The sequence below is a fragment of the Hemicordylus capensis genome, chromosome 1, assembly GCF_027244095.1.
Source record: "Hemicordylus capensis ecotype Gifberg chromosome 1, rHemCap1.1.pri, whole genome shotgun sequence".
Classification (NCBI taxonomy): domain Eukaryota; kingdom Metazoa; phylum Chordata; class Lepidosauria; order Squamata; family Cordylidae; genus Hemicordylus; species Hemicordylus capensis.
In genome coordinates this window covers 10272645-10297426 of record NC_069657.1, presented here as the reverse complement: position 1 = coordinate 10297426, position 24782 = coordinate 10272645, and the positions used below count along the sequence as shown (strand labels likewise).

The following is a 24782-nucleotide window of genomic DNA, read 5'->3' as shown; positions in this document are numbered from 1 at the left end:
TTCAATTTCTAGACTGCCTTTCATAAAATGGATCCCAAGGCGGTCTACAAAAATTAAAAGGCAATAAAACTCCATAAAAATCACGTTAAAACATTAAAAATGGTTAAAACAAGAAACACACACACAAAAACCCACCACCACCTTTATCTGGATCCCAGTACATTTTCAGTCAATTAGTCGCCGTGGTCTGCAGGCCCTGGTTTCTTCTTAACCTCATTAATGTGTTGCAGGCTAGTAAGGTGGACTCAGCCACAGCTCTGCACCAGCTGCAAGAAAAGGACAAACAGCTTCTGGCGATGAAGGAAGAAGCAGCGGTTGCAAAGGAGCAGTGCAAGCAGCTCTCACAGGTGTGGTGACTCCCAGGGCAAATCACACATGCCTGAATGGCACGTGTGGCCTCCCTGTCCAGAACCAATGAAGAGCAGGGATCGCGCATGGAAACACAGCCACATTATTTTACAGCTTGACTTTTGTACTTGTTTGTGAAACCAGGTTGTGCTCTCTAGGGTTTCTCCTCTTGAAGAAGTGAAAAAGCGAGCCTAAGTCCAGAACTGCTGTGTGTCAGGATGGGAGGGTGAGGGAGCAGTGATCAGAGAAGCATGCATCACTTTCTCTGCTTCCTGCACAGCTCCTTTATCCATCCAGAAAATAACTCCTTGTCCCTGCTATTAAAAGTGGGGGGGGGGATTCTTAAGCATTTCCCCCACTTTCTTTCTGTTCTTAAATTTTCCCTCATGCACACGTACAACCCTGAGTTGTCCAAAAGTCTTGTGCTCTTTAAAGGAACTCCTCCCCTGCTGCCCCTGACTTGTAAATGGAACTTTCTTATTACACATCAGACCATTGGTTCATCTAGATCTGTATTGTCTACGTTGACTGACAGAGCCTCTCCAGGCAAGGTTTTCCCCCTAGCCCTTTTTGGAGATGCTGGGAACTGAAGTTGAGACCTTATTGCCTACACAGCATATGCTTGACCACGAGTTGTGGCCCCTCCTCACACACTCATGGAATTCTATGTTATATGCCTAGCCCTTATAACATGTGCTGCTCCCCCCTCTCTCACTCCCGCTTCCTCCCTTGAAGTCCCCTCTGCAAAACGCAGGTCTTCCATGAAGCCTTTGGCTTAATCAAGGGCTGCACAACTTCAGCCCTCCTACAGGTGTTGGCCTGCAGTGCCCATAATCCCTGACTATTGGCCATGGTGGCTAGGGATTATGGGAGTTGCAGTCCAAAAACAGTTGGGGCAGCAAAATTGTGCAGCCTGGGCTTAGCCTTTATCCTCCCCAGTCACAATCAAGTCTATTTGGGCATAGTTCTTGTCCCCTTCATTTGTTGGCATTCAATCCTCCATGTTTGATTTTTTAAAAAAAGTTTGCTTGTGGAAATGTGACATCATTTTGGTGTTGTCCTAGGAGCTGGTTTCAGAGAAAGAAAGAAGCAATTTGGTTACGGCAAAGATGAAGGAGAGAATCGGCACGCTGGAAAAGGATAATGGGGTTTTCCAGAACAAAATCCATGTAGGCTACCAAGAAACTCAACAGATGAAGATGAAGGTAAAAGCATAACTGAGGTTGGCATGCAAAGTGCATTTCTGCTGAGATATGCGGATGCTTTAGGTGGAAATGAGTAATTGCCTCAGCAAAGAACATTGCATTTGACTTGGCCAGGTGATGGCATATTCAGCTTAATGTGGGATAGCTGCTGCTTCTGAGGAGCATTTCCATGCACGATGCTTAAAGCTGTTGTTGTTTCAGTGGGATTTATAATAAGAACATAAGAACAGCCCTGCTGGATCAGGCACAAGGCGGCCCATCTAGTCCAGCATCCTGTTTCACACAGTGTCCTACCAGATGCCACTGGAAGCCTACAGGCAGGAGTTGAGGTCATGCCCTCTCTCCTGTTGTTACTCCCCTGCAACTGGTACTCAGGGGCAATCCTGCCTTTGAGGCTGGAGGTGGCCTATAGCCCTCCGGCTAGTAGCTGTTGATAGACCTCTCCTCCAGGAAGTTATCCAAACTCCTCTTAAAGCCTTCCCCGTTGGCTGTCACCACATGTTTATGCAGAACCTACATGGGCTTGAATGCTTCATCTCAACACAAAGCTTTTCCAGAAACAAAAGTGAATTGGATGATGAGCCTATCTTGGATTCTTTTGCCACCATTAAGATTGTTGGGGAAATGAGGGAAATTTCCTTTATTTTACCCATGAGAGGAGGAAAAGGTCTAGGGCTGTTGGACTTCTTGCCATTTGCATTGATCAAGGCACTGGTTTTTCCAAAACTCGAATTAGCCTTTTCACCTAGGAGATGGCATTGGAAAGCAGATCAGATAAAACTTTATTGTACTATACCTCTTAGGCCATGAGAGAAGAGCATCATTATGTAGATGGTAAGCCTTACGATCAGTGACACATATCGAACTCCGCAATCAGTAAACGTCCCAGTCTCTACTTTTCCTGATCTCTGTCACAGTTTACAGTAGTTCTATCCAGTTCGCTTTTCCTTTTTTTCTTGACTGCCAGACCAAACAGAGGTACATGACGGTTACCAAAGCATTAGTAATACCCAGTATGAAACCTAGAATTTAACTGGGTTAGGAAGCATAGCAGCTGTGTTGTTCATTTTGGTGGGTGGAGACGACGGAAAATGTAATCCAAAAACATCTGGGGAGCCAAGGTTGGGGGTCTCTGGTCCCAGCCTTTTAGGAAGGATGCTGTTGCCTACGGCGAGTGCTTGGCATTGTCATCTACCATTGTGAGCTGCAGATGAGTGGCTTTATGCTGACGGCTTCTTCTAACGGTCAGAGCTGTGGCAGTGGCGCAGTTCTCATTGGCCTGCAGGTGCAGCTGTTTGGAGCCAGGACAGCAGGAGTAGTCTCCATGCAGGGCCATGGCAGCATAGGGCTTGGTTGTTTCCATTCTCTGACCTGTCACTTTGCTTTGGGCTCTTGCAAAATAGTGAGGGGTGGGAGAAGACAAATGTGCTTGTGCTCTTGTTTAAGGCTCTCAGGTAATCCAAAGTATGGCTTAGGATTGCTGAGACGCTTTTGTCAGTCTATTCCCCTGCCAACTGAGCAAAGAGACACCTTTAAAAAGTGGCGATTCCCTTTATTTAGCAGGGGGAGAGCAACTGACCCTATCCATCCCCAGCACAGCATCCCTTCAGTGGCTGTTGCTGGTGTCTGTCTTATGTTTCTTTTTTAGATTGTGAGCTCTTGAGGACAGGGAGCCATTTTGTTTATTTTATATCTGTGTAAACTGCTTTGGGAACTTCTTGTTGAAAAGTGGTATACAAATATTTGTCGTATTCCAGGATTTTGGTAACTGCTTGATTGCAAGTCTTAAGCCTTTCAACAGGAGTCCTCTAGGGTTTTTTTGGGGGTGTGTGTGGAGGTGGGGGGTGTACTTCTTTCCAGTTCCCGTAACAGGAAATAAGGCCAGGGGTATAGTTCTGTGCCTAGTCCAAGGTCTCGGGCTCACTGGGCATTTCAGTCTGAGTCTTTGGTGACCGCTTCTGCGTAAGGTTTTTTGAAAAGCACCAGCAATCAATGTAAACAATCCTGGGCTGGATGGCACAGTGATCTGGCTCCACTGATTTCTTCCCCTCTCCAGTTCCAGCAGCTTCGTGAGCAGATGGAGGCGGAGATCAATCGGCTGAAGCAGGAGAATGGTATTCTGAGAGACGCTGTCAGCTCATCCACCAACCAAATGGAAAGCAAGTACGCTATTGGTGATTCCACTGGAACATTCATTTTTGCCTTTTAACCTGCAGTTATGATGATCCTGGAAGCTGTTTGCTGTAGACTAGTGCAATGAACAAGTGATAGAAGACAATGTGTTCTTGAAGTTTGTGAATTTTAGTTGTATATTCTGTGTACTATGGGCCATAAAGTTATCACCCAATGAAATGGGTGGTGTTTTGATTTCACTACTTACTGTAGTTTCTCCTTTATATTTGCATGTCTAGACTGTAGAGAGAATCAATCTGGTGGGTCTGCAGATTCTGTCTTCAGAAGAGGCTCTCTAATTCTCGGTTGACCAAGTCCTTTGGTTCTTAAGGCACATCTTCACAAGAACCTTCTCCAGTTTTGTTTTGGTAGTTTAGTGCTAATCAGGAAATTTGGGAGAACTCTTTCCAGTACCAAATGGGTATTGTGTCATAGTACTGATCACAGTGGCAGCCAGAACTTGGCAGTCTTGGGCTACAGTCTCTTTGCTATAGTCTTATCAGCTACACAGTCTCATCGGCTTTACAGTCTCATCGGCTACAGACTGATGTGGGGCTACAGTCTCTTTGCTTTCCCCTCTGATCCAGACTAGGTAAGATGATAGAGTGCAGCTCTACTCTGAAAGCAGAGATGGCCCTTGCTGCACTGATAATATGTTAGCTTAGGCGGGCATAGTTGGAAGCTGTGAGACAGAAGGGAACCTGGAATTGTTGTCGGTGGCTGATAGCATTCTCCTCCTAATGGATTACCAGCACTGTAGTACTGCCTTCACGAGTCCTCAGCCTCTGAATTAAGCTTCACGTTTTACCACGGTGTAGCTCAACATGTGCCATTCTATTTCCTTATTTCAAAGACTCAAAATTTCGTTTGGGGTGTTCATCGCTGATGGTCTCCCTCTCTCTCTCTTATTTAAAGTTTGCCGGGGGGATGGGACCTTGGCATATAGCAGGGGTGGTCATCCTGACTGGCTCTCCAGCTCTTGGACTACAACTCCCATCACCAGCTGCAATGGCTTGCATTGTTTGTGTGTGCATAGAAAAACCCTACATGTTTCAGTATTTTTTTTAAATCAAATATATAATTTCTATGACCACTGTACTGTTGTATCCACATGGGATAATGAAGTTTAGTGTGTGTAGAACATAGAGATTTTTCAGTTTATGCTTCCATTATATTATAGGCCAGGGTCTACATACATAACAAAACTCATTCCAGAAGAAGATTGTTTCATTGGATCTGTATTTTTAAAGTTGCAAATTTTAATAGTTTTTGATAATATGGAATGCTTAGTGCTTCCTTATGCTTAAAATAGTCTTACCTTCAATTCCCAATGGCAACAGCCTGGCCACATTTGAAGGATGCAAATGTGCTTCCTTCAGACTGCCAGGTACTTCCTTTGCTTACAGTGTGAACAACCGTGTTCCTTCTTCTCATCTAGGCAGTCTTCAGAGCTCAACAAGCTGCGCCAGGATTGTGCTAGGCTTGTGAATGAGCTGGGGGAAAAGAGCAACAAACTGCAGCAGGAGGAACTCATGAAGAAGAATGCTGAACAAACCATCAATCAACTGAAGGTATCTCGGCTTCTGTGGCTGCAGAATTGCCATCTGCTGCGTAAATACACATTGGAGGCATTAGAAGCTGCCAAAGGAATTGTGGTTTTGAAAACCCTCCAGGGAGTAGTTAGCAACAGAGTACCATGCTTCTACTATAGTTTCTTACAGCCTCTTTTATGTGCGGGGTGCAGGGAGTGGAAATATTCAAGTAGCATTTGCAGAAGGCTAGGAGATCAATTGGGACTTCAGACGAGGTTTCTAGTGGGAAGAGGAAATGCATTTGAAATTCCATAATCTCTACTGTCTTGGCCAGCAGCTTGGATCCACAATAGTTTGAGGCTGCTGCCAGGGCAGTTTTTCTATTCCCCCTTCCTATGGCCACCCCAGGAACATCTTTTCCAAGGTTAGGCAACTTCCTGGAGTGACTCTTCAGTGGTATTGGAGGTACAGCTGTTCCATTAGGGTATGTTACTTACCTTCTCCCCCCGCCCACCCCCAACTGTATTTTCTCCCAGTATTTATCTCTCTTGTCTATGAAACCTCCATGTTTGGAGGTCAGCTAAAGCTCCAAAAAGGGCATTTTGACCCAAAAAGGATCTGTGGCCAACATCAGGCTATTTGTTCTATCAGGACAAATAGGCAGAACATATGAAAGGTGTGTACTCTTCTTTGAATGTGTTGCCAGCTACAGAAGCATCATGACCTGCACACTTTATAGAGGCCAGTATACTGTAAAACCCTTCCATTGCTTATGTGGGAGTCAAGGACATAGATAGAAGCAGAGATAGCACTTTATGGGCTCCTCTCACATCAAATTATTTATTCAGCAAGTATTCTGCTTCTGTTTTCTGACTGAGTGTAGTCAAATTACTAAGTTAATAATGGCATGATGTAGGCGCCATGCTTAATATAAGGATTTCATAGACGATGAGGGGAACTGGGTCTCATAGTGTCATGCCATTCTTTGAATTTAACAAATTCCAGAGTCCCTGCCTGGTCAGCTAGGGAGACTTCTGGATGGCCTGCCACTCAGGGCCATACCTAGGTAATTTTGGCCCCCAGACTGCCCCCCCCGTGAGCCCCACCCCACTGTCTTTAAAAAAGAAAGCTGAATGGGGGGGGGCCTCTCCAGAAGCCTGCCCCTGCTGTGCCGAACCTCCAATCTTTCCATAATTTTAGTTGCCATGTGCGCAGGTAGCGGTGGGGAGGCCTCCCCCCAACCCCATGGCGGCGGTCGGAGCAGGTCTTCTCTGTAGCTGCTCCTGGGCTGTGGAATACTCTCCCGGCAGAAATCCGTAGTTCGAGTGATTTTTGGCCTTCAGGAGAGCTCTTAAGATCTGTTTGGCCTGTCCTTCCAGAGTTTTTAAACTGTTTTTAATGTTTTAGTTGATAATGGTTTTGTGCTGTTTTTTATTTGTTTTGTTTTTTAAAAGACTGATTTGTGGGTTTTATTTTTGTTGTTGTGCACCGCCCAGAGCCATTTGGATGAGGTGTACTAAATGTACTAAATAAATATAAAAATAATAAATAAATAGGATGGTGGGGAAACAACCAAACTGTGAGCATGGGCAGGCAAAGTACTAAAGCATCCCCTGCCCCACCCTGTGCCTTTGCTATTTCTGAAAATCAAGTACACAGATTCCAGTTATATGACAGACATACTCTCTAGTATGTCTGTCATATAACTGGAAGAGATCTAAGAGACCCTTAGATGCTGAATTCTGTAGAAATCCAGATACTATAATCTGAAACAAAAAAGCACACCCTGCATGGATTTGTTTCTTGGTGCCATTTTATTGTCTTGCTTTTGCCTGCACCAATGGTGGGGAATTTGTTAACAGTTTCATGTGGTCAGAGCAACTTTCTCAAGTATCGGGAAGAAGTTCAAATGGAGGATTTCAGTGTTCTGCCTTGTTAAGCGTGGGATCCAGATTCTGCTGCACAACAGTGACACAGATGTGTGGGGCTCCTCCTTGCTGCTTAGCATTTGAGAGATGATGCAGTGATGTGGTCAGTGATGAGCATTGTTCTGTTTCTTCAACATCAAGGCACAGCAGCAGGAAGCTGAGCGGAGATGGGAGGAAATGCAGAGCTATCTGAGGAAACGGACAGCAGAGCACGAGGCTGCCCAACAAGGTGCATACAGAGGACTCTTCCCTGCTACATTACCCTTCTTGTCAGTAGGCTCTCTGAGGACCATGTCACATGATAAATAGAAGCCGGTACCTCTAGTGCCTGTTAGAGAGGTTGTGTGAAGCATTTATCCGCACGCATGCACACCCACCCCTTCTGCACCATTGGCCAGAGAGGTGGTTTTAGTGTAGTGGCCAAGTGTGTGATTGTGAGCCAAGAGGTCTCTAGTTCAAATATCACCCCAGTCTCAATTATTTGAAGTTTGTGTGTGCCTTGCCACTATTGTTGGCATCTGTGGTAGTTAGCAAATATCAAATCATTGTCCAGATACAAATGAAAACATGCAAAAAAAAAAAAAAAAACCCAACAAGAAGACTAGACAATATTAAGAGCGGCCACCCATATGGAAAATGAAAAATTACACTGCTTAACTCAAGTTACTTTTCCAAAGTCTGAGTAAACTAGACAGGATCTCTCCTGGGAGAGAGTTAAACAACTGGGAAGGGCCTTGCCTCCAGTCACTAGCAGCGACTGAGCTCTGAACTTGCTAGGAAGCCTTTGGGTAAGCTGCGATGTCTTAGATTCCTAAACTGCAGTAGAGGGATCATATTGGTTGTCGTGAGAATGACAGTACGTGAAGTACTGTGAACAAACACTCTCTAGGTGCTTTAATAGCAATATGGTGCTAGTGGTGGTCATGAATACACCACAGAAACTACACTAGAGGGAGCATGTTCTCTGCAGTGAACATGAGAGCATGTTCTCTCACCACATATAGCATGTTATCTGCAGTGAACACGTGTGAAAAAGGCACGCGGCATTTTACGTGTTATGTGGGAGAAATAAGTACATGTGAGGTTTGTCTTAAGAAGACATACAGTATTATCTTATAATTCCACTTTATTGTTAAGCCGTGTACAGGAGAACCTCAATATTTGCAAAACTGCTATTCGTGGTTCTGCTTATCTGCGGGGTGTCTCATTATAGACACCCCTTTCCTGTATCTGTGCATACGAAGGGGTTAAAACCCACTTATCCACAGAAGTGGACTGCAGAGGTCACTTCCAGCCACCATTTTGTCCCAAAGAGACAGGAGGAGCCATCTTGTGGCTCATTATAAATAAACACGGACTTTTATTTGTTTTCCACTATTTTTCACAGTTGGGGGGGGCATTTTGCCTTTCGGGTCATTTTGGAGCTGTTTTGGCACTTAAATCCCCCCCCCTCCAGCCTAGAACCTACCCCCCCCTTTCCCCATGGCCCTAATGCTTCGTTATTTGCAGCAGTAGGTGAGGAATGGAACCCCCATGAGTAACGAGGTTTTCCTGTATGCTGGCTGTAACCCGTAAAAGGAGTTTTCCAACAGCAATTAAAGCTAACTTAAGATATATACAGTAACTTAGGGCCAGCTACTCAGATGGCCTGCTTGTATCTTGTACTTCATTTTAAAGTGAACTAAGTGCAGAAATGATGAAAAGTGTGTAATTCCAGGCACACTTGCCAAGAGGGCATGGCTGGCTGCAGGTTTTGAACCTGCAGTGGTCCCCTAAATGCCAGTTGCTGGGGATGGAGGAGGGTTGTTGCCTTTGTACGTTGCTGTGAGCTTTACCAAAACATCTGGCTGGCCACTGTTGGAATTGGGATGGTGGTCTAGATGCAGCCAGGGTCTGATTCAGCAGGGCTCCTCTTCTGTGTGGCCTTTGCTGAGCGTGCACTCTGGATTTACTGTCATGGAATGTGTGAATTGGCCTCGGTCCAAAAGGAACTTTGAAGGTTCTGCTTTTGTGTGCAAGTTGCCTCCCTGAAAGCCCCCCTCCCCTCTTTTGTCCCCCTTTTGTGGTTTCTAATGGCAGATGTGCAGAATAAGCTTGTGGCCAAGGACAATGAAATCCAGAGCCTGCACAGCAAGCTTACTGATACAATGGTCTCAAAACAACAGCTAGAACAAAGGATGATGCAGCTGATGGAAGCGGAACAAAAGAGGGCCACAGCCGAAGATTCAATTCAGAGACAGCGGCAGGTATGGTTGTAATACTTGGGCCACATCTAGCTCTCGTAGAAACTCTGCAATTCTTCTCTCTCTCCATCTTGATAATTGGAACTCAAGCAGGCTTGATCTGGTGGTAGACTATCATTCTTACTGTGTGTGGATGTCATCTTATGGATCCCATTCCAGGTCTCTCCCTACCTTCTCATGACCATTGGACTGAATGAATCCTGTGCCCTCTTCTGGCAGTGCAGTTGCTTCCACACCTTCCCTTTTTATCTGGACCTTTTATCCATAACTGAGTTCTTAAAGTGCAAGGGTTCCCAGCTTTGGCCGTTGTAGCTGGGGATGATTGGACTTGTAGTTCAATATCTGGGGACCCAAGTTGAGAAACCCTGTTACAGAGAATCCAGATGACGCCATTGTTAAATCATTGCAGTGTTTTGTAGAGTTCTGTGCTTTTCTTTGTTTTTTTCTTTTTAAAGTATGTACAATTACAAAAAACTTTGAAGAAGAAAAATAGAGTGAAAAATCAGAGAAACTAAAATAGGATGTAACAAAAGAAGCTTGTCATGTTCTATTATGAAACAGAAATACATATAAAAGCAAACACAACATATCAGAAAAATGAAATTGTAGCATTGCTTAACTTTAGAAAGTTATTCTCATGGAGACCCATTCAAAAACATGCAACAAACCATTAATATAATCAAGCAAGAGGCTTTTGTGGGCAACTGTGCCTGTTAATTAAAAGCTTCCTGTTGAATGTTTGTCCCATTTTATTGCTTCCTTTTCATTGCAGATGGGGGAATTAGTGATGAATTGCTCCCCTGCCTGTCTGTTTGTGTTTCCTTCTACCTACAGACGTGGGCGGCGGGAATGGTTTCTTTCAATTTATTTTTAAATATGAAATAATGTGCTGTTCCTCAAGGACTCACTACCTTATTCTCACCCTGCTGAGGTTCTCCTTTGACCTCAAGGACTCTGATGTAGAAGCTACCTAGTCCTGGTAGAAGTGAGTCATTTTAGGAAAGGTGTGGTGGTTGCTAGAAAGATACTTCAGGGACTTGGATTTTGTATTCAGTAGCCCCTTCTCTTGTAATCCCAAGGGAGTGTGGGACAATTTCATTATGTGTCAGAGTTCAATAACTCCAGCAGGATAATTCTAAAATGAAATAAGTGAGTGCTTTGTTAAGCTTTTTAAATGTGTAATTTCAGAGCATAATATTTCTGAACACGTGTACATGTTTAACTTCTTGCATATTTTTTTCCTGAAAGGAGGTGATGGACCAGAATGAAGCTTTGAAAACTCAGCTCCAGAAATTCCATTCACAGATGGCAGTCCAGGTATGGAGTGGCCAGAGTAGGGGTTGACCGTCTTTGCTGCTTTTTTGTTCGAAAGCTGCCTGATTATATAGAGGCAGTAAATTTGGAACTAGAACTTAAGGAGAGGATTGCTAGGAGTGTTCCCATGTCGAAGCTTTGATGGACCACCACACTGCAGAGCCATGCAGCCTCTGTCGTGTTTATGCTTTCAGGTGGCCAGTTGAAGGATGAATTGTGTTGGAAAGGGGCAAGTACTGGGCAACTTCGCTGTGATCCAAGTGCAGACATAGCAGGGACTCCTTGAAACCACAGTTTGCAGATGGGAAGTCTGCCTTGGGGACTTGTATTTCTCCCTCTCCCCTCCTGTGTTGTGGCTGTACCAATGCTAGAGCAGAGCTTTCCAATCTGCTGTTCTCCAGATGTTCCCATATAAACTGTAGCTGAGAATGGTGGGAGTTGTAGTTCAGCAACATCTGGAGGCCCACAGGTTGGGGACCTCTTTGCTAGAGCCATATAATGTGCTAGAGCCATATAGTTGCCCAAAATAATGAGCAGTGGTTGTCGGCAAGAGCAGTTTCACCACAAGTCTTTCCATGGGCTGTGTTAGGGTGCTTCCCACAGCAGGCGCATAAACACCAGTGTGTGTGTGAACCTTTAGCCTAATTGGGGCTCCTGGGCACATATGCATGGTCTCTGCTGTGAGAAATCCTGATGGTGTCCCGGCAGCAAACATAATTGCTGTGGGGAGCAACTCTCAGATGCCCTTTGGAATTCCTTGTAAGCAGGGATCAATCACTTGGCATAACGGTTGTTTAAACAGTACCATTAGCGTAGAGGGTGCCTTGCAGAGTCTCATAGGTAAAAACAGACAGGTTCCTTCCACAAGAAGTTTGAATCTGATCTTTGGCTGTGGGAAAGATGACAGAGGGAGAGACGAGGGATGGGAGTGAGCAGAATTACAAATCAGCTTGAAAATTTGAGAGGAGGGTCCCCCATTGCTGGTGTCATTGCTAGTGAAGGGGGAGCAAAAGTAGAGCGGGTTCATTTTGGCTTAGCCCTAGAGCCAATGCAGCAAAGCCTATAACTTGGTTATGATTGGGAGTGCTGAAATATGGGGTTTGAGGAACAATTTGCAGTGGAAGGCATCCTTCACAGCTGGAGACCTGAACCAACCACATCACAATCACGCAAGCAAGACCTAGTTAGGCTTCCTTAGAACAGCGCTATTGTCTTTGATGTAAGGAGAGCCATTTATGAGGGGCTGTGACTTTTTTTGGGGGGGGGACATCTAAACTCTGCTCTTTGGCTTATGAGAGATTGCTTGCACAGCTTTTAAATGTGGCAGTGCCTGGTCAAATGGTTATTGTGCAGAATAGCATATTTCAGTTGTGCTTTCGGTCTTGCAGAGCACAGCTTCAGCCATCGCAGAAGAACTGCAGAAAGTGTAAGTAGTATCCCCCCCCCCAAATTACTACTCGCTCTATTACTTGCTGTCGTGTGTAGGCACTTCAGAATATGAAAGGTCTCCTTGAAGGAAATGTCGTCAACTCCAGTATTTTTACCCTCCATTGTTGCATATTCCCTTTAGAAGTCATAAACTGCTTCCTAAGGATTTCCCCTGTTTGCTTGAAATTTTCACCACATTGTGTTGTGCGTTGCTGAACAGGAGAAAGTAACTCTGGCCCCATTTTTTCAATTTACTGAAATGCCATTTTGTAGCATACCAGGTGTACCCTTGAGGCTTCAGTGGCTAAACTGGTGCATGTGTGGAGATGCCGGACGTGGGCGAGGTGCTTATGACAAAGCTATTGGTCTACACCTGGAAGGAAGCCTTTGCTCTGCAGATGGCTTTTTAAAAATCCCATGTAGGAAGCTGCTCCTCTAGCCCAGGACTGTCTGCTCTGATTGGCAGCAAGCCTTGGGCAGAAAGAGGTCTTCCTTGGCCCTGCTGCCAGAGTGGCTGGGGGTTGAACCTGGGACTGCCATCTGCATGCAAAGCAGGCACTCTGCCTCTGAGCCTACATCTTGCCCACAGATTCTCTAGTTCTGCGGTGCCTTTGTTTTTGGTTTTTGTCTCTTCTAATCTTTTGCTGGAGATCCTTCTCTCCTAACAGATTAGTGTTGCCCAACAATCTTCCATGGTAGAAAATGTTCATATAAAACTGAGCGGACTTCATATGTGCATCAAAATGGCTCAGGTTTGGCCCTGGCCTGGTGCAGGCAGGTGGAAGGGAAGCGCAAGCCATGTGGGAGTGTTGCTTGCTTTTTTGGTTCCCTGTTCAAAAGGTGAGGGGAGAGAGAGAGGAGTGCCACATGGGCCTTCACAATATGCACCAAGGTCCCTGCTGTAGGGCGTCATTTCCCTTTTTAATATGGTCTGTGTTGAGGATCAGGACCATCGGCACAAGAGATGGGATGTGCACTGACTGGGAATTTTGCAGTGGGTTTACTTTCTAGCCCAGTCAAAGTGTGGTGTTTGGAGAGGGAGCTCCCTCTTCTTCTAGGAACTGTACTGGCTGCCTTGTGAAGGTCTGTTTTGAGGGCAGGTTATATCAACACCCTCCAGGACCCTCCAGAAAATGTCTCCTACTGTATCCTTTTAGCTGAGTTGACGGGACATTCTAAGAGCTGGCCCTTTTAAGAGTGCGACAGAACTGGGCAATCCATGCAGTTTCTGCCCATGCATGCGTGGACTCATTGCTTTGGTATCTCCTTGGCTGCTGCAGCTGATGTGCAGAAGTTTGGGCAAGGCATGATGGGGTGGAGGTTTGTCTCCATCCAAGCTGTGTGTTCCCTTCTTAAAACAGAAATCATGGGGCGTGTTGTCAATTCTAGCATCCATAACTGCTGGTCCTTAATTGTAGTTGTTGCGTGTTTTTCGTTGGGCCAACATAAATGCTTTACCTGTAATAGAGCAGGTTCTGTAAACCTATCTCAACTCCTTTTGAGAGAGAGAGAGAGAGAGAGAGAGAGAGAGAGAGAACACTAATCACGGGGTTGTTTGTTACAGAATTGCAGAAAAAGATAAACAGATAAGTCAAGCTGAGGACTCTCTAGCCAATGAACGCATCAGACTGACAAACAAGGAAGAGGATTTGATGGTATAGTAAAACTTAAATGTCTATGAAAAAAGTGGAGTGACTTAATCATCAAAGCTCTGATCCTGGTGGCTGATGCCATCAACCCTGATACAGAAGATTAAGCAAATGGATGCATGGATCATGTATATTTGTGTCCGTGTGTGCTACACAGCAGCAGCCCATTCCCTTTCTGTCGCTTGTCAAGCACCAGTGGTAGGGTGGAGTGGGGAGTGACTATTCTCCTCCCCACCCCCAACTGTGTTGCAGTCCTCAGGGTGAAGGGCCGGAGGCAGTTGTCTTTTCTTTCCTCCTCCCGCTCCTGGCCCCACCCCCAGGCTCTGCTTCAGCTCCAAGCCTATAGCACAGGAACATTGCAAGCTGCCATAAACTGTACCAAGTCCAACCATCTAGCTCAGTATTGTCTACACAGACTGGCAGCGGCTTCTCCAAGGTTTGAGGCAGGAGTCTCTCTCAGCCCTATCTGGGTGATGCTGCCAGGGAGGGAACTTGGAAGGAACCTTCTTCATACATGTATGCAGGAGCTCTTCCCAGAACGGCCCATGTTCACATGTAGTCTCCCATTCAAGTGCAAACCAGGGCAGACCCTTCTTAGCAAAGGGGGCAAGTCTTGCTCGCTACCACCAGACCGGCGCTCTTCCCTGAAGAGGAGTTCCTACTCCCCTTCCCTCAAGGGTGGGGATGTGCCTGATGCAAGCAGAAGGTTAAAACCTTGTATAAAATACATGGCAACAACCATATAGCAGTTGGGCAAATGCTGGGGAAATGTGGTGAAAGTAGAGAGCTTTTAATCTGTCGGTGGGCGAAGAATAAGGGTGTTCCTTAGCAGACCCACTTGGATTGGCATTCAGTAGAAGGATGGTCATTTCATGTCCCTGTCCGTCTCATTGCGGAGAGGGGAAGGTGCACGCAACAAGGCACCGTCTTGCAGGGATCAGGGAGAAACTGGCATCAAGTAAATACTTTTCTGAAGAATTTTTTGGTCTGGTTTCTTTCAAAGTTGCACTGGTGTGTTTGAAAAACGTGCTGAGAGGGTGTGATGGACTCCAGTGTCCTCCTGAGGGCAGGGGACGAGAAGCCCCAGACAGCTGGTCAGAAATGTTTAGGCTCCCCACTTGATCTTCAGGGTTAGAGCAGTCTGGTTGCATCTGTTTTCCTCTCTCCAGGCGGTGAAGAATAGGAACATGAACCTGCAAGCGGAAGTGCAAAAGCTGCAGACTCTCACAAACGAACAGGTAGATAAATCACTCGCACGACTTGACAAGTACCAGGGCCATTGGCTGTGCCGAGTATTACTCGTGCCTAGTCAGCGACGGCTATTCTGCAAATCCTGCTCAACGGACTAAGCCAAAACTGGCTCAGATGCTAAAAATGGGGGTTGTTCCATGCTACTGGCAGTTAGTCCAGACACCTGTATAGAGGGCCCACAACTCTGCTGGCCAGGGCGAGTGCTTCACTGCCACCCAGCAAGTGTGGGAAGCTTGAGCCTTTCTCCCGACCTCAGAGCTGTCGAGGTGGGCAGGCCCTTTTCTTTTTTGTGCTGCATCTCTGAGGCGCTTGGAGTGGCTCAGAAGCAGAGATCCAAACCAAGCTCCATCTTGGAGACAGGAAGGAGCATGAGGACCATCCCTGCCATTTTCTGAGCATCCAAGGCTGCCTGCTCCCCCAGAATCAATCCCCCTCCCCAGCTCCAAGCTTAGAGCTGGAGAGAGGGGAGCAGGGGGTTGTCCCTTGGCCCCAGGCTTATTTAGTTCAGCACCCTGTTTCACACAGTGGACCACCAGATGCCTCTTCGAAGCCCACAGGCAAGAGATGAGGGCATGCCCTCTTCTCTGCTCTTGCTCCCCTGCAACTGGCCTAGATTATGGAATGCCCTGCCCCGGGGTGTGGTGATGGCCACCAGCTTGGATGGCTTTCAAAGGGGCCTGGACAAATTTCTGGAGGACAGCTCTATCAGTGGCTACTACTCTTAATGCCAAAGCTGGATGATGATGATTTTTTACATCCACTTTTATTGACGTGAGAAGAAATCATGACTTTCCCTTCTAAAAAGATATGTACTTTGAGGCGCAGGACTTCTGAGGAAAAATATTAAGGAAAGGCCAGTTCTTACATTCGGTAAAGTATTGCAGTCAAAGAGATGCCTGCTTATTTAGCCTTGGTGCCTTGAACTGTATGGTTAATGGTAAAGCATGGTGTTATGGATTTATTCTATTTATCATATATCGCCTGATATGTGTGTCTCTAGGCAATGTACACCGTTAGATTGGAGGCACCCAAGTTCAAATCCGTCATCCACCCTGACTGTGCTCCGTGTGCAGCCTTGAGCCAGTCACGGTGTCTCAGCCTAGCCTAGCCTACATCAGGCTTTGGAGCAGCTCCCTATTTCCCATCGCAGTGGTTTCACTGCTGTTCCCTTGGCAAGCAGCTGAAATGGGAGTAACCACCATGCTCCCTTAATCTACCTGTGGGCATATACTCATCAGCAGAACTGCAGCCCAGTCAGGGTTCCCGGGTACACAGTACTTGAGGGTACGTGTGTGTTCATTTGTTCATTTCAGGCAACACTGGTGTAATGTCAGTGCTGATGCCGCTAGCCCAGTTGCTGCATAAAACGTCATTCCCCAGAAGCTTAGGAGACTCCATGTACACGTTGATGGATTAACTTGGAGGCAGCAGTTTTCAGAAAGCTGAAGGCAGAGTTCTGCCACCTCTGAATGCCTCTCTGGCTTATGCTTTTATTGTTTCCTCGTTAACTTTGTAAGGCTCCTGGAGCTGGGGTGGGTCCTTGTGGATTGAAAAGAGCAGGCTGGAAGTACTGAACCCCCCCCCCATCACCACTTTAAGTTATTTTTACCATGTTAGGGTAATGTAAATGGCTTAAACTGGCTTTATGCTGTTAATGTACAGAAATATTTTACAACTGATTTCAATTCAGTTGCATTTGCTTGAAAACCTCCATATAGTCATATCTCTCATTATCCACGTGGCTGCATTGCCCTGAGCATTCCACTCCATAGTTCTTTATCTAAAATAAAGTGCTTTCCTTCCTTTATCTGAATGCTTGAAAACATCTGAGCTGAGTGCAGACTGTTGAGCAGACTGAAGATGAGGTGGCTCTATTTGGGGGGGGGGATCATGGGGCACAAATGGTGCTCTAAATTTCATGGGCTTGATCTTAGGTTTCTGATATGGGTGGGTGTTGGGGGTTTGGTCAGCCTTGCTGTGATGCAACAGACTCACTGCTGCTAATCCTCTTTACATCTAGGCTGCTGCGGTGCATGAGCTGGAAAGGATGCAGAAAAGGTAAACCGAGTGTGGCCTTTGAGAAACGGCCGTGTTGTGTGAGCATTGTGCATTTGGGGGAGGGCCGGAGCTGCTGGTGCCACGTGCAAGGGGGAAAAGGGCTTTAACCCCCTCCTCTTTAACTTTTTCCTCAGTAGTCAGGTCAAAGATGACAGAATCCGAGTGCTGGAGGAGCAGCTGCAGGGATGCCATGCTGAGGCTTCAAATGCAAAGGAGGAACTTCAGGTACCACGTGGATGTTTGTTTATATGTTTATTGATTTATTTAGTATATTTGTACACTGCCCTAAACCTGCGTTTCTGGCAGTTTACAACAAACATAAAAGAGATTCAAAACCTCGATTCTGGCTAAAAAGCTTGGGTGAATAAATGCATCTTAAGTCTTTTTAAAAGCTGTCAGAGTTGGGGAAGCTCTTATTTTGGCAGGGAGTGCATCTCAAAGCCTCGGGGCAGCAACAGAGAAGGTCCATTCCTGAGTAGCCACCAGATAGGCCGGTGGCAACTGCAGACAGCCCTCTCCGGACGAGATCGGCGGGGCTCATAACGAAGATGACGTTTTCTTAAATATCTCGGGCCTAAGGTGTTTAGGGCTTTATAGGTTATAACCAGCACTTTGCAGCCCAGAGCAGGCTTTCCAACACAGGACAACTGACCCATTAAGAGCAGGAAAGGTGCTGTGGATCATATCAAGAAATGCAGGTTGGCAGCTGTCTGGCAGTCCCAGCTCCAGAGTTGGTTGAAAAGACTGGTATGGAAGATGTAGAAATACTAGAAGGATAAGAGCCATCAAGAAATTCTAGCAGGCCCTACAGTGAGCTAGCAGGGTGGTGTAGAGTTGTGCTTGTGCAGATCAACAACCTGGCCAAGCATTATGTGCACAGACATGCTGTGACTCCTGCAGTGCTTACTGTATACCCCGCCATGAGTGCTTGATCTCTTCACCCCACCACTGATTCTCAGTCTCCACTAGGGATGTGCACGATATTTATCGGCGCCGGCGGGGGTAGGGCTTTAAGGGCGGGGGAGAGTGTACTCACCCCCCCCGCCGCGTTTCCCCCGCCGGCGCTCTCCGAATTTGAAGCCCCTCGGGGCGGCAGCGTTCCTCCTTGCCGCCCCGTTTGCCCCCTCGGCCGGAAGTGGCCGGAAGTTCCAAGCGCGCGTGCGTCCGTCGTGCGCGCGCACGCGCGCGCTCGGAACTTCCGGCCACTTCCGGCCGAGGGGGCAAACGGGGCGGCAAGGAGGAACGCTGCCGCCCCGAGGGGCTTCAAATTCGGAGAGCGCCGGCGGGGGAAACGCGGCGGGGGGGGGGTGAGTACACTCTCCCCCGCCCTTAAAGCCCTACCCCCGCCGGCGCCGAATCACCGAATCTGCCCCGACACCCGAAACGTTTCGGCGGCCTTTTCAATGGCTGCCGAAACGTTTCGGGCACAAGCCTAGTCTCCACTACAGTGATCAGGAGCAGGCTGACAGGTTGTGTATTCCCTTTCTGAGCCAGCCTTCATCTAGGTTAAGTGTTGCATCAGCTTGATGTTAGCCATGCTTAACTCTAACCAGAGTTCCATCTTAATCAGGGTTTGATTATAACAGGACAATTACTTGTAAGCAGATACTATGTTTGTGGTTTTTACGTGCTAATTTTCAATCATGTTTTTTAAAAAATGGTTTTCATGACCAAATATTATGTTGAGAAAAAGTAATTGAGTGAGGAGATCCTGCTTATCTGTTCAGTGTTAATCATGTATCTTATTAACTTTCGCCCTGTTCATGAAATCCAATACGTTGCCTTTAAGTTCTATTTATTTTTACTGCTGGAATTTAAAAGAGCTTAATTCTGGCTGCATCGTACCTCAACTGATTTATTTCAGAGTGCTGTGTGCATCAGTTTTAGAATATACTGCACACTCTGATTACATTAATTGCTTTTTTTAAAAAAGCTAGCACAGTTTGTTGACAAACATTTTTTAAAAAAGAGAATTCATTATTTTGCCTTTAGTTAGTCAGTTGCGCGCGCGCACACACACACACAACACACACACATACACACACACACACACACACAGTCTCACCCTCTCTCCTGCCCTCCCCCTTTTGACCACATATTTGCTATATGGGGACAATATTGACTTGTTTTATGGGGAAGGGACCTGTTAAGGATTATTGAGAGAACACATATGAAGCAATTGGAACGTCCTAGCACAAATGCTAAATATTATTAATGAAGATGTTGGCTTTTCCCCCAGTAAGAGAGGCTTTTGCATTTGCTCTCTCTTCTTGGATCTTTGAGCCCAGTTTTTCTCTGTAATTAGCCAGCATTTTATTTCCTTTTCCTTTTTTTTGCTCCTGCACTCTGTGCTTGGTGTACAAAAGTGTTCTTCTGCCCCTGTCCCCGCCATCATATTCCTCCTTGTTCCTTTTGTTCCAAGGCTTCTTCTCAAAGTGCTCTTTCATGTGTTCAAAGTGTGCATTCTTTCAGCAAAGTGACTCTTGGGGGCCATGAGCTAGAGGGTTTTGGAGATCATTTCAGTTAAATCTTCCTGGATCACTGAAGCAGGTGAACAAAGCCCTAAAGCAGAGCGGCACAACTTTGGCCCTCCAGTGGTTGTTGGACTAAAACTCCCATCATCCCTCATTACTGGCTACTGCGTCTGGGAATTATGGGAGTTGTGGTCCAACAGCTGGAGGGCTCAAGTTGTGCAGCCCTTCTCTAAGGGGAGGTGCCCGTCCGTTCGTCCGTGCAATAGATAAATAGCGAACTCCTAATTTTAGCCCTAGCAGAAACTGCTTCACATTGCTGTCAGTTACTTTTCAGAAATGCTATTTCTTCTCTTACATTAGAAACGTGTGTACAGCTCAGCAATATAAACATCTGGGTTTAGAGTCCTGAATTGGCAATATTGTCTTGTAATTTCATTCTAGGTTCTAATGGAGCAAAACAAAACCTTGCAGTTGGAAATTCAGAAACTGCAGGCTATCTTGTCTGAGCAGGTATGGCAGACCTTTGCTACTAATCGTGAATTTTGTTCAGAGATCTCTGTTCATGTGGGTGCAGCTGACTTGAGACTAAGATGTGGGAGCAAGTGGGAGGGGTGGGGTTGCAAGGAAGTTCTTTCTACTTGTTGCTGTCTTCCGTCTACATGGCACATGGGGCAGGAGCAGGCAGACCCCTGTGCCCTGGGCTTTGCAATCTAAATATAGAAGGAGGAGGAGAGAAGGAAGGCAGAGGTAAATAGAGGAAGATTATGGTGATTTGTTACACATGCCTGGGCTTAGATGCCCCCTTTCTTTCTTCAGGCCAATAGCTTGTAGTGTAGGGGTGAGCTTGCGGAAGGATTGCAGAACTTGGATCCTCCAACTTGGGGGAGGATTGCAGAAATAAGGTGCATATGTGCATGTAGAGCTCCAGAATCTGCTATCATTAATTAGAATTGTGGAATTCTCTTTGATAGTGGAAAATAGTTGGGATTGGGATGGACCTTCTTATAGGGATGTACAGTCATCTTAAGTTAATTAAGCTTGGAACATCCAGAGTTTGGAAGCCTTTCCTTGGATTTCTTTTTGGGGACTAGAAAAGTTACAACTAGGGTTTAGGGATTCTAAAAGGTGGCTTCTCTGCTCTAGCCTTCCTGGTTTAAAAAGGTTTATGCTCTCTTTCGATCTCTGCCTTTGTACCATAAAATGGGAGGGGTAGGAAAACAACTAGACTCCCTAATTCACCCTGTTTTTATCACTGACTGCTTTTTTTGGGTTTGATTTTGGGTAGCAAGGGAGGCGAGAGTAAAATTAAAAAAATAAATAAATCTGAAATCTACAACAAAGTGTGCAGATTGAGAACTCACAGCCAGGACAATCCTGTTAATAACCTTGCAGGCTTTTTGTTCTGCTCAAATGACAGCGGGAATGTTGGTGACCTGTTTTAGCAGCTGAAGGCTTTGGTGGCAGATGGGGCCCCTGGTAGTGTTGCAAGTGTGGTAGTCCAGGGATGAACAATAATAATGGGAAGAGCTGCTTTCCTGCCACAGTGGTGAGCACTAGCAGTTTGCCTTTGCTACCAAGGCTGGCTAGAGAGGTCCAAAAAGTCTGATGAGGCCTTTGGTGCAAAACAAACAAAACACCACCTGGCCCTCCATTTCTTACAGGTAGATTCTAGTCTTTATCTGTGCCTGGCGAATGGGCAAAGGATTTGGCTCATTTGTGAGCCTCGTGAGCTAAGAAAGGGGGCAGATCTGTGGGCTGACAATGTGCCTGTCTGCTCCAGATGGCAGGGTATTAGCTGCTGACCCAGAAACGGTTAGTTTGGTGCAGCTACTGGGGGAAGCAGCTTTGGACCAGGGTGGTTTCCGCAATCCGCTCACTCGAAGTTGTTGCTGAGGGATCTGCCATTGCTTCTGCTAATCATGCTGGCCACTGAAAGTGGCAAAAACCAGGAAGCCAAAACTAGAAGGGTTTGTCAAATCACAACTGTCCCCAAACAAAAACCTTACCTACCCTAGAGAACTAAATAGGTTAAGAGATACTCATTTGATACTTAATAAATAATCATTATCGTAAAATATAACCTAGTGAAATTCTAAAATAGCATGTAACAATTGTTCCCTATATACATACTCCCTTATGCAAAATTTAAAATGAAACCTTAGAAGTCCCAGACAGTGGAAATCTTTCACAGTTCTTGTAGAACCAAAATAGTAAAATCTTTCACTATTCTTATAGAGGTCCAAAGATTCAAAGCAATTTGTTCAAGATACAAGTTGTACTATTGTAGGTAGTCTACAATAAAGTTGAAGTGTTCATAGTGTGCCACTGAGGAAGACCCAGGAGGGTTGAAACACATATGGCTGATAGGAACCACAAAAGAATTGGGATCTGAAAATCGGAGTCATACACTGAATCTTCTTCTCTACATGAGGTCTATATCATACGGTCATCATGTACTTTAAACAAATTGCTCTGGATCATTGGACTTCTAAGAATTGTGAAAGACTTTCACTATTTGGGACTTCCAAGGTTTCATTCAGAGTATTTATATGTGGAACAATTGTTACATGCTATTTTAGATTTTCATTAGGTTATATTTTATGATGAGTATTCTTTATTGAAGTATTAAATGAGTATTTCTTAATCTGTTTGGTTCTCTAGTGTAGGTAGGGTTTTTTGCGGCTGTCAACTTTTGGGTGTTAAGAGTCTGCATCTGATAAAGGTGCTTGCTGACAGTGTTCCCTCTTATGGGAATTCCCAGCTGTTGTTGACTACAATTCCCAGAATCCCCACGCAAAAGCCATTGCAGCTGGGGATTCTGGGAGTTGTAGTCAACAACATCTAGGAATCCCTGTTAGAGGGAACACTGCTTGCTGATGGGAGCTTTCTGCTCAAATGCGAATAGGAGCTCATGCCTCAATACACTTGTTAGTCTTCAAGGAACCACAAGGCTCTTGGGATTTGTAATGGTGAAGTTACCCAAGGGGCAGACATTGTATTGTTGGGATGCAAGGACCTGCCTTACAACGCAGCAAGCCAGGGCTCCATTTAGCTGTAATCTTGGAGCCAGTCAGTCATACACAAAGGTCATTCCGAGTCTACTGGTCTGGGATGCTTTGACAGATCATGGCAAGAATTGAATCTGACTTCCTGTGAAACAGAATGGGGGAGTCTACGACAGATCACCACATCTGGCAGAAGGAGGAAATGAAGTGTGTGTTGACAAGGTCACTCGGGTCTCTGAAGACCATGAACTGATGGGCAACAGTTCAGCTGGCCTGGTAGTCATTGGAAGGACAGTGCAGGGAAATGGAAGCTGTCTAAGCTTCTTGGTATCAATTTGGGGAAGCTTTTTCTTTAAGAAAGTTGAAGAGACTATTAGAAGCTCAGTTGCTTCCCTCCTTGCTGCTCTATGTGACTAGCAGGAGTGTGAGTTGATTAATCAGCTTCTCTTGGTGCAGAACACATGTAGCCCTGCCTGGAAAAAAGGCCAGTTTTCCGGGGATGGAGTGGGCACATGATTCAGTGGTAGAGCAACTGCTTTGTAGACAGAGGGTCCCAGGTTCAGTCCCTGAGATGGCCCAGGAAAGATCTTGGGTTGTAGAACTCGGTAGGGCTTTGGTCTCAGATCTTGAAAACCCACTGCCAGGCTGAGAAGGCAGCACTGAGCCCGGTGGACCAACAGTCTGACTCCATAGAAGGAGTGTCTGTGTGCCTGTTGCATTTTTTTTTTAACCACCCATTATTGTATGACGCCAGGCAATGTTGATATGGCATGTGCACAAGACAAATTCTAAATAGCACGGGCTGCATTAAAATCCCATCCTGTTTTCTGTGTTAGAAGTCAGTTGGTTATTGCCTCTTTCTAGAGACCAAATGTTGCGTGCTACTCATCACACTTTGCTTCATGAATGGAACTGGTCTCTGATAAAGGGGTACCATTTGAAGTTGCCCATGTTGCTCAATTGGACATTCTGTCACAGGGGCAAATTAGTCACAGTGGGAAGGGAAAAGGTGTCTTAATGGATTTTGGTGGTAAGGGCAAAGAGTCTGGAATAAATCTATGAGGCACAACAGGGGAAAAGACTCCCAAAGCCCCTTCCTTCCTGATACCCTTCCTTCATTGAAGAGCCTTTGGCATATTCTGCCTCTTAGCTTTCAAATGTCTGCAGAGGTGAACGTTGGATATATTTATTAATTATTATTATTTATTTATTTGATTTCTATACTGCCCTTCCAAAAATGGCTCAGGGCAGTTTACACAGAGAAATAATAAATAAATAAGATGGCTCCCTGTCCCCAAAGGGCTCACAGTCTAAAAAGAAACATAAGATAGACACCAGCAACAGTCACTGGAGGTACTGTGCTGGGGGTGGATAGGGCCAGTTACTCTCCCCCTGCTAAATAAAAGAGAATCACCATGCTAAAAGGTGCCTCTTTGCCAAGTTAGCAGGGGTTTATACATTACATAAACAAACCTGGCCATTTTAAAGCATCGAATTGGTGGTAACTGGGACAACCCTACCACTGGACAGAGTGACTGACTGGCAGCTGCCACAGATGGCAGTTTTTTGGGTCTCATTTGAAAAACATGACTTTGTTGGTTATTGACTATATTGTTATCGAGGACCCTTTTGGTTTTCTGCTCCAGGCATGATAATGTTTGGGGCTAGTCCTGGTGGCTCCTGCCTCTGGGCTTCAGAAGAGCAGCACAAGGGCAAGGGGCTGGTTTCTAAACTGTCCCCTCGCCTGCCAAAGTTGTGAACCAACATTGACTCTTTCTATATCCTACTTTTCAGACTAATAAGGACTTGTTGGAGCACATGGAAAGAAGGTAAGGGTTGGAGAGTGGATGGCTTCAATTCCTTTCCAAATTAAAAAGGCCACTGATTTTTTAAAATAGAATTGATTGGATTGGTTTGCTTGACATACAGCCTGATGGAGGGCGGGACCATAGCTCTGTAGTAGAACCCATGTTTTATATGCAGAAGGTCCCAGATTTCTAGTTAAAGCATCTTGGGTAATATGGCTGGGAAAGACCTCGGTCTCCCTGAGACCTTGGAGAGGGCTGCACTGAGCTAGATGCCTGGATGGTCTGGCTTGGAATCTTACAGCTTCTTGTGCTAGATGCTAATTGACTCAACAGTAAGCACCACTGAGCTCAGTAGGATAGACTCTCA

General features: G+C 45.7%; 1 protein-coding gene across 15 annotated transcripts in view; it reads left to right on the top strand.

Annotated features, from left to right (window-relative positions):
• KTN1 (kinectin 1) overlaps positions 1 to 24782 on the top strand; it is a 149404-nt gene that overhangs the window by 75347 nt on the left and 49275 nt on the right. For 14 of the 15 annotated variants that reach the window (XM_053256036.1, XM_053255997.1, XM_053256008.1 and 11 more), the window contains exons 6-19: positions 231 to 347; positions 1413 to 1553; positions 3610 to 3716; positions 5164 to 5296; positions 7327 to 7414; positions 9265 to 9431; positions 10677 to 10745; positions 12131 to 12168; positions 13735 to 13825; positions 14989 to 15057; positions 17091 to 17128; positions 17263 to 17353; positions 20044 to 20112; positions 24402 to 24436. In XM_053256036.1, the coding sequence (XP_053112011.1) occupies positions 231 to 347; positions 1413 to 1553; positions 3610 to 3716; positions 5164 to 5296; positions 7327 to 7414; positions 9265 to 9431; positions 10677 to 10745; positions 12131 to 12168; positions 13735 to 13825; positions 14989 to 15057; positions 17091 to 17128; positions 17263 to 17353; positions 20044 to 20112; positions 24402 to 24436 (1253 nt within the window). The remainder of the gene's footprint in view (positions 1 to 230; positions 348 to 1412; positions 1554 to 3609; positions 3717 to 5163; positions 5297 to 7326; positions 7415 to 9264; positions 9432 to 10676; positions 10746 to 12130; positions 12169 to 13734; positions 13826 to 14988; positions 15058 to 17090; positions 17129 to 17262; positions 17354 to 20043; positions 20113 to 24401; positions 24437 to 24782) is intronic. The other variant, XM_053255988.1, reaches the window with a different exon arrangement.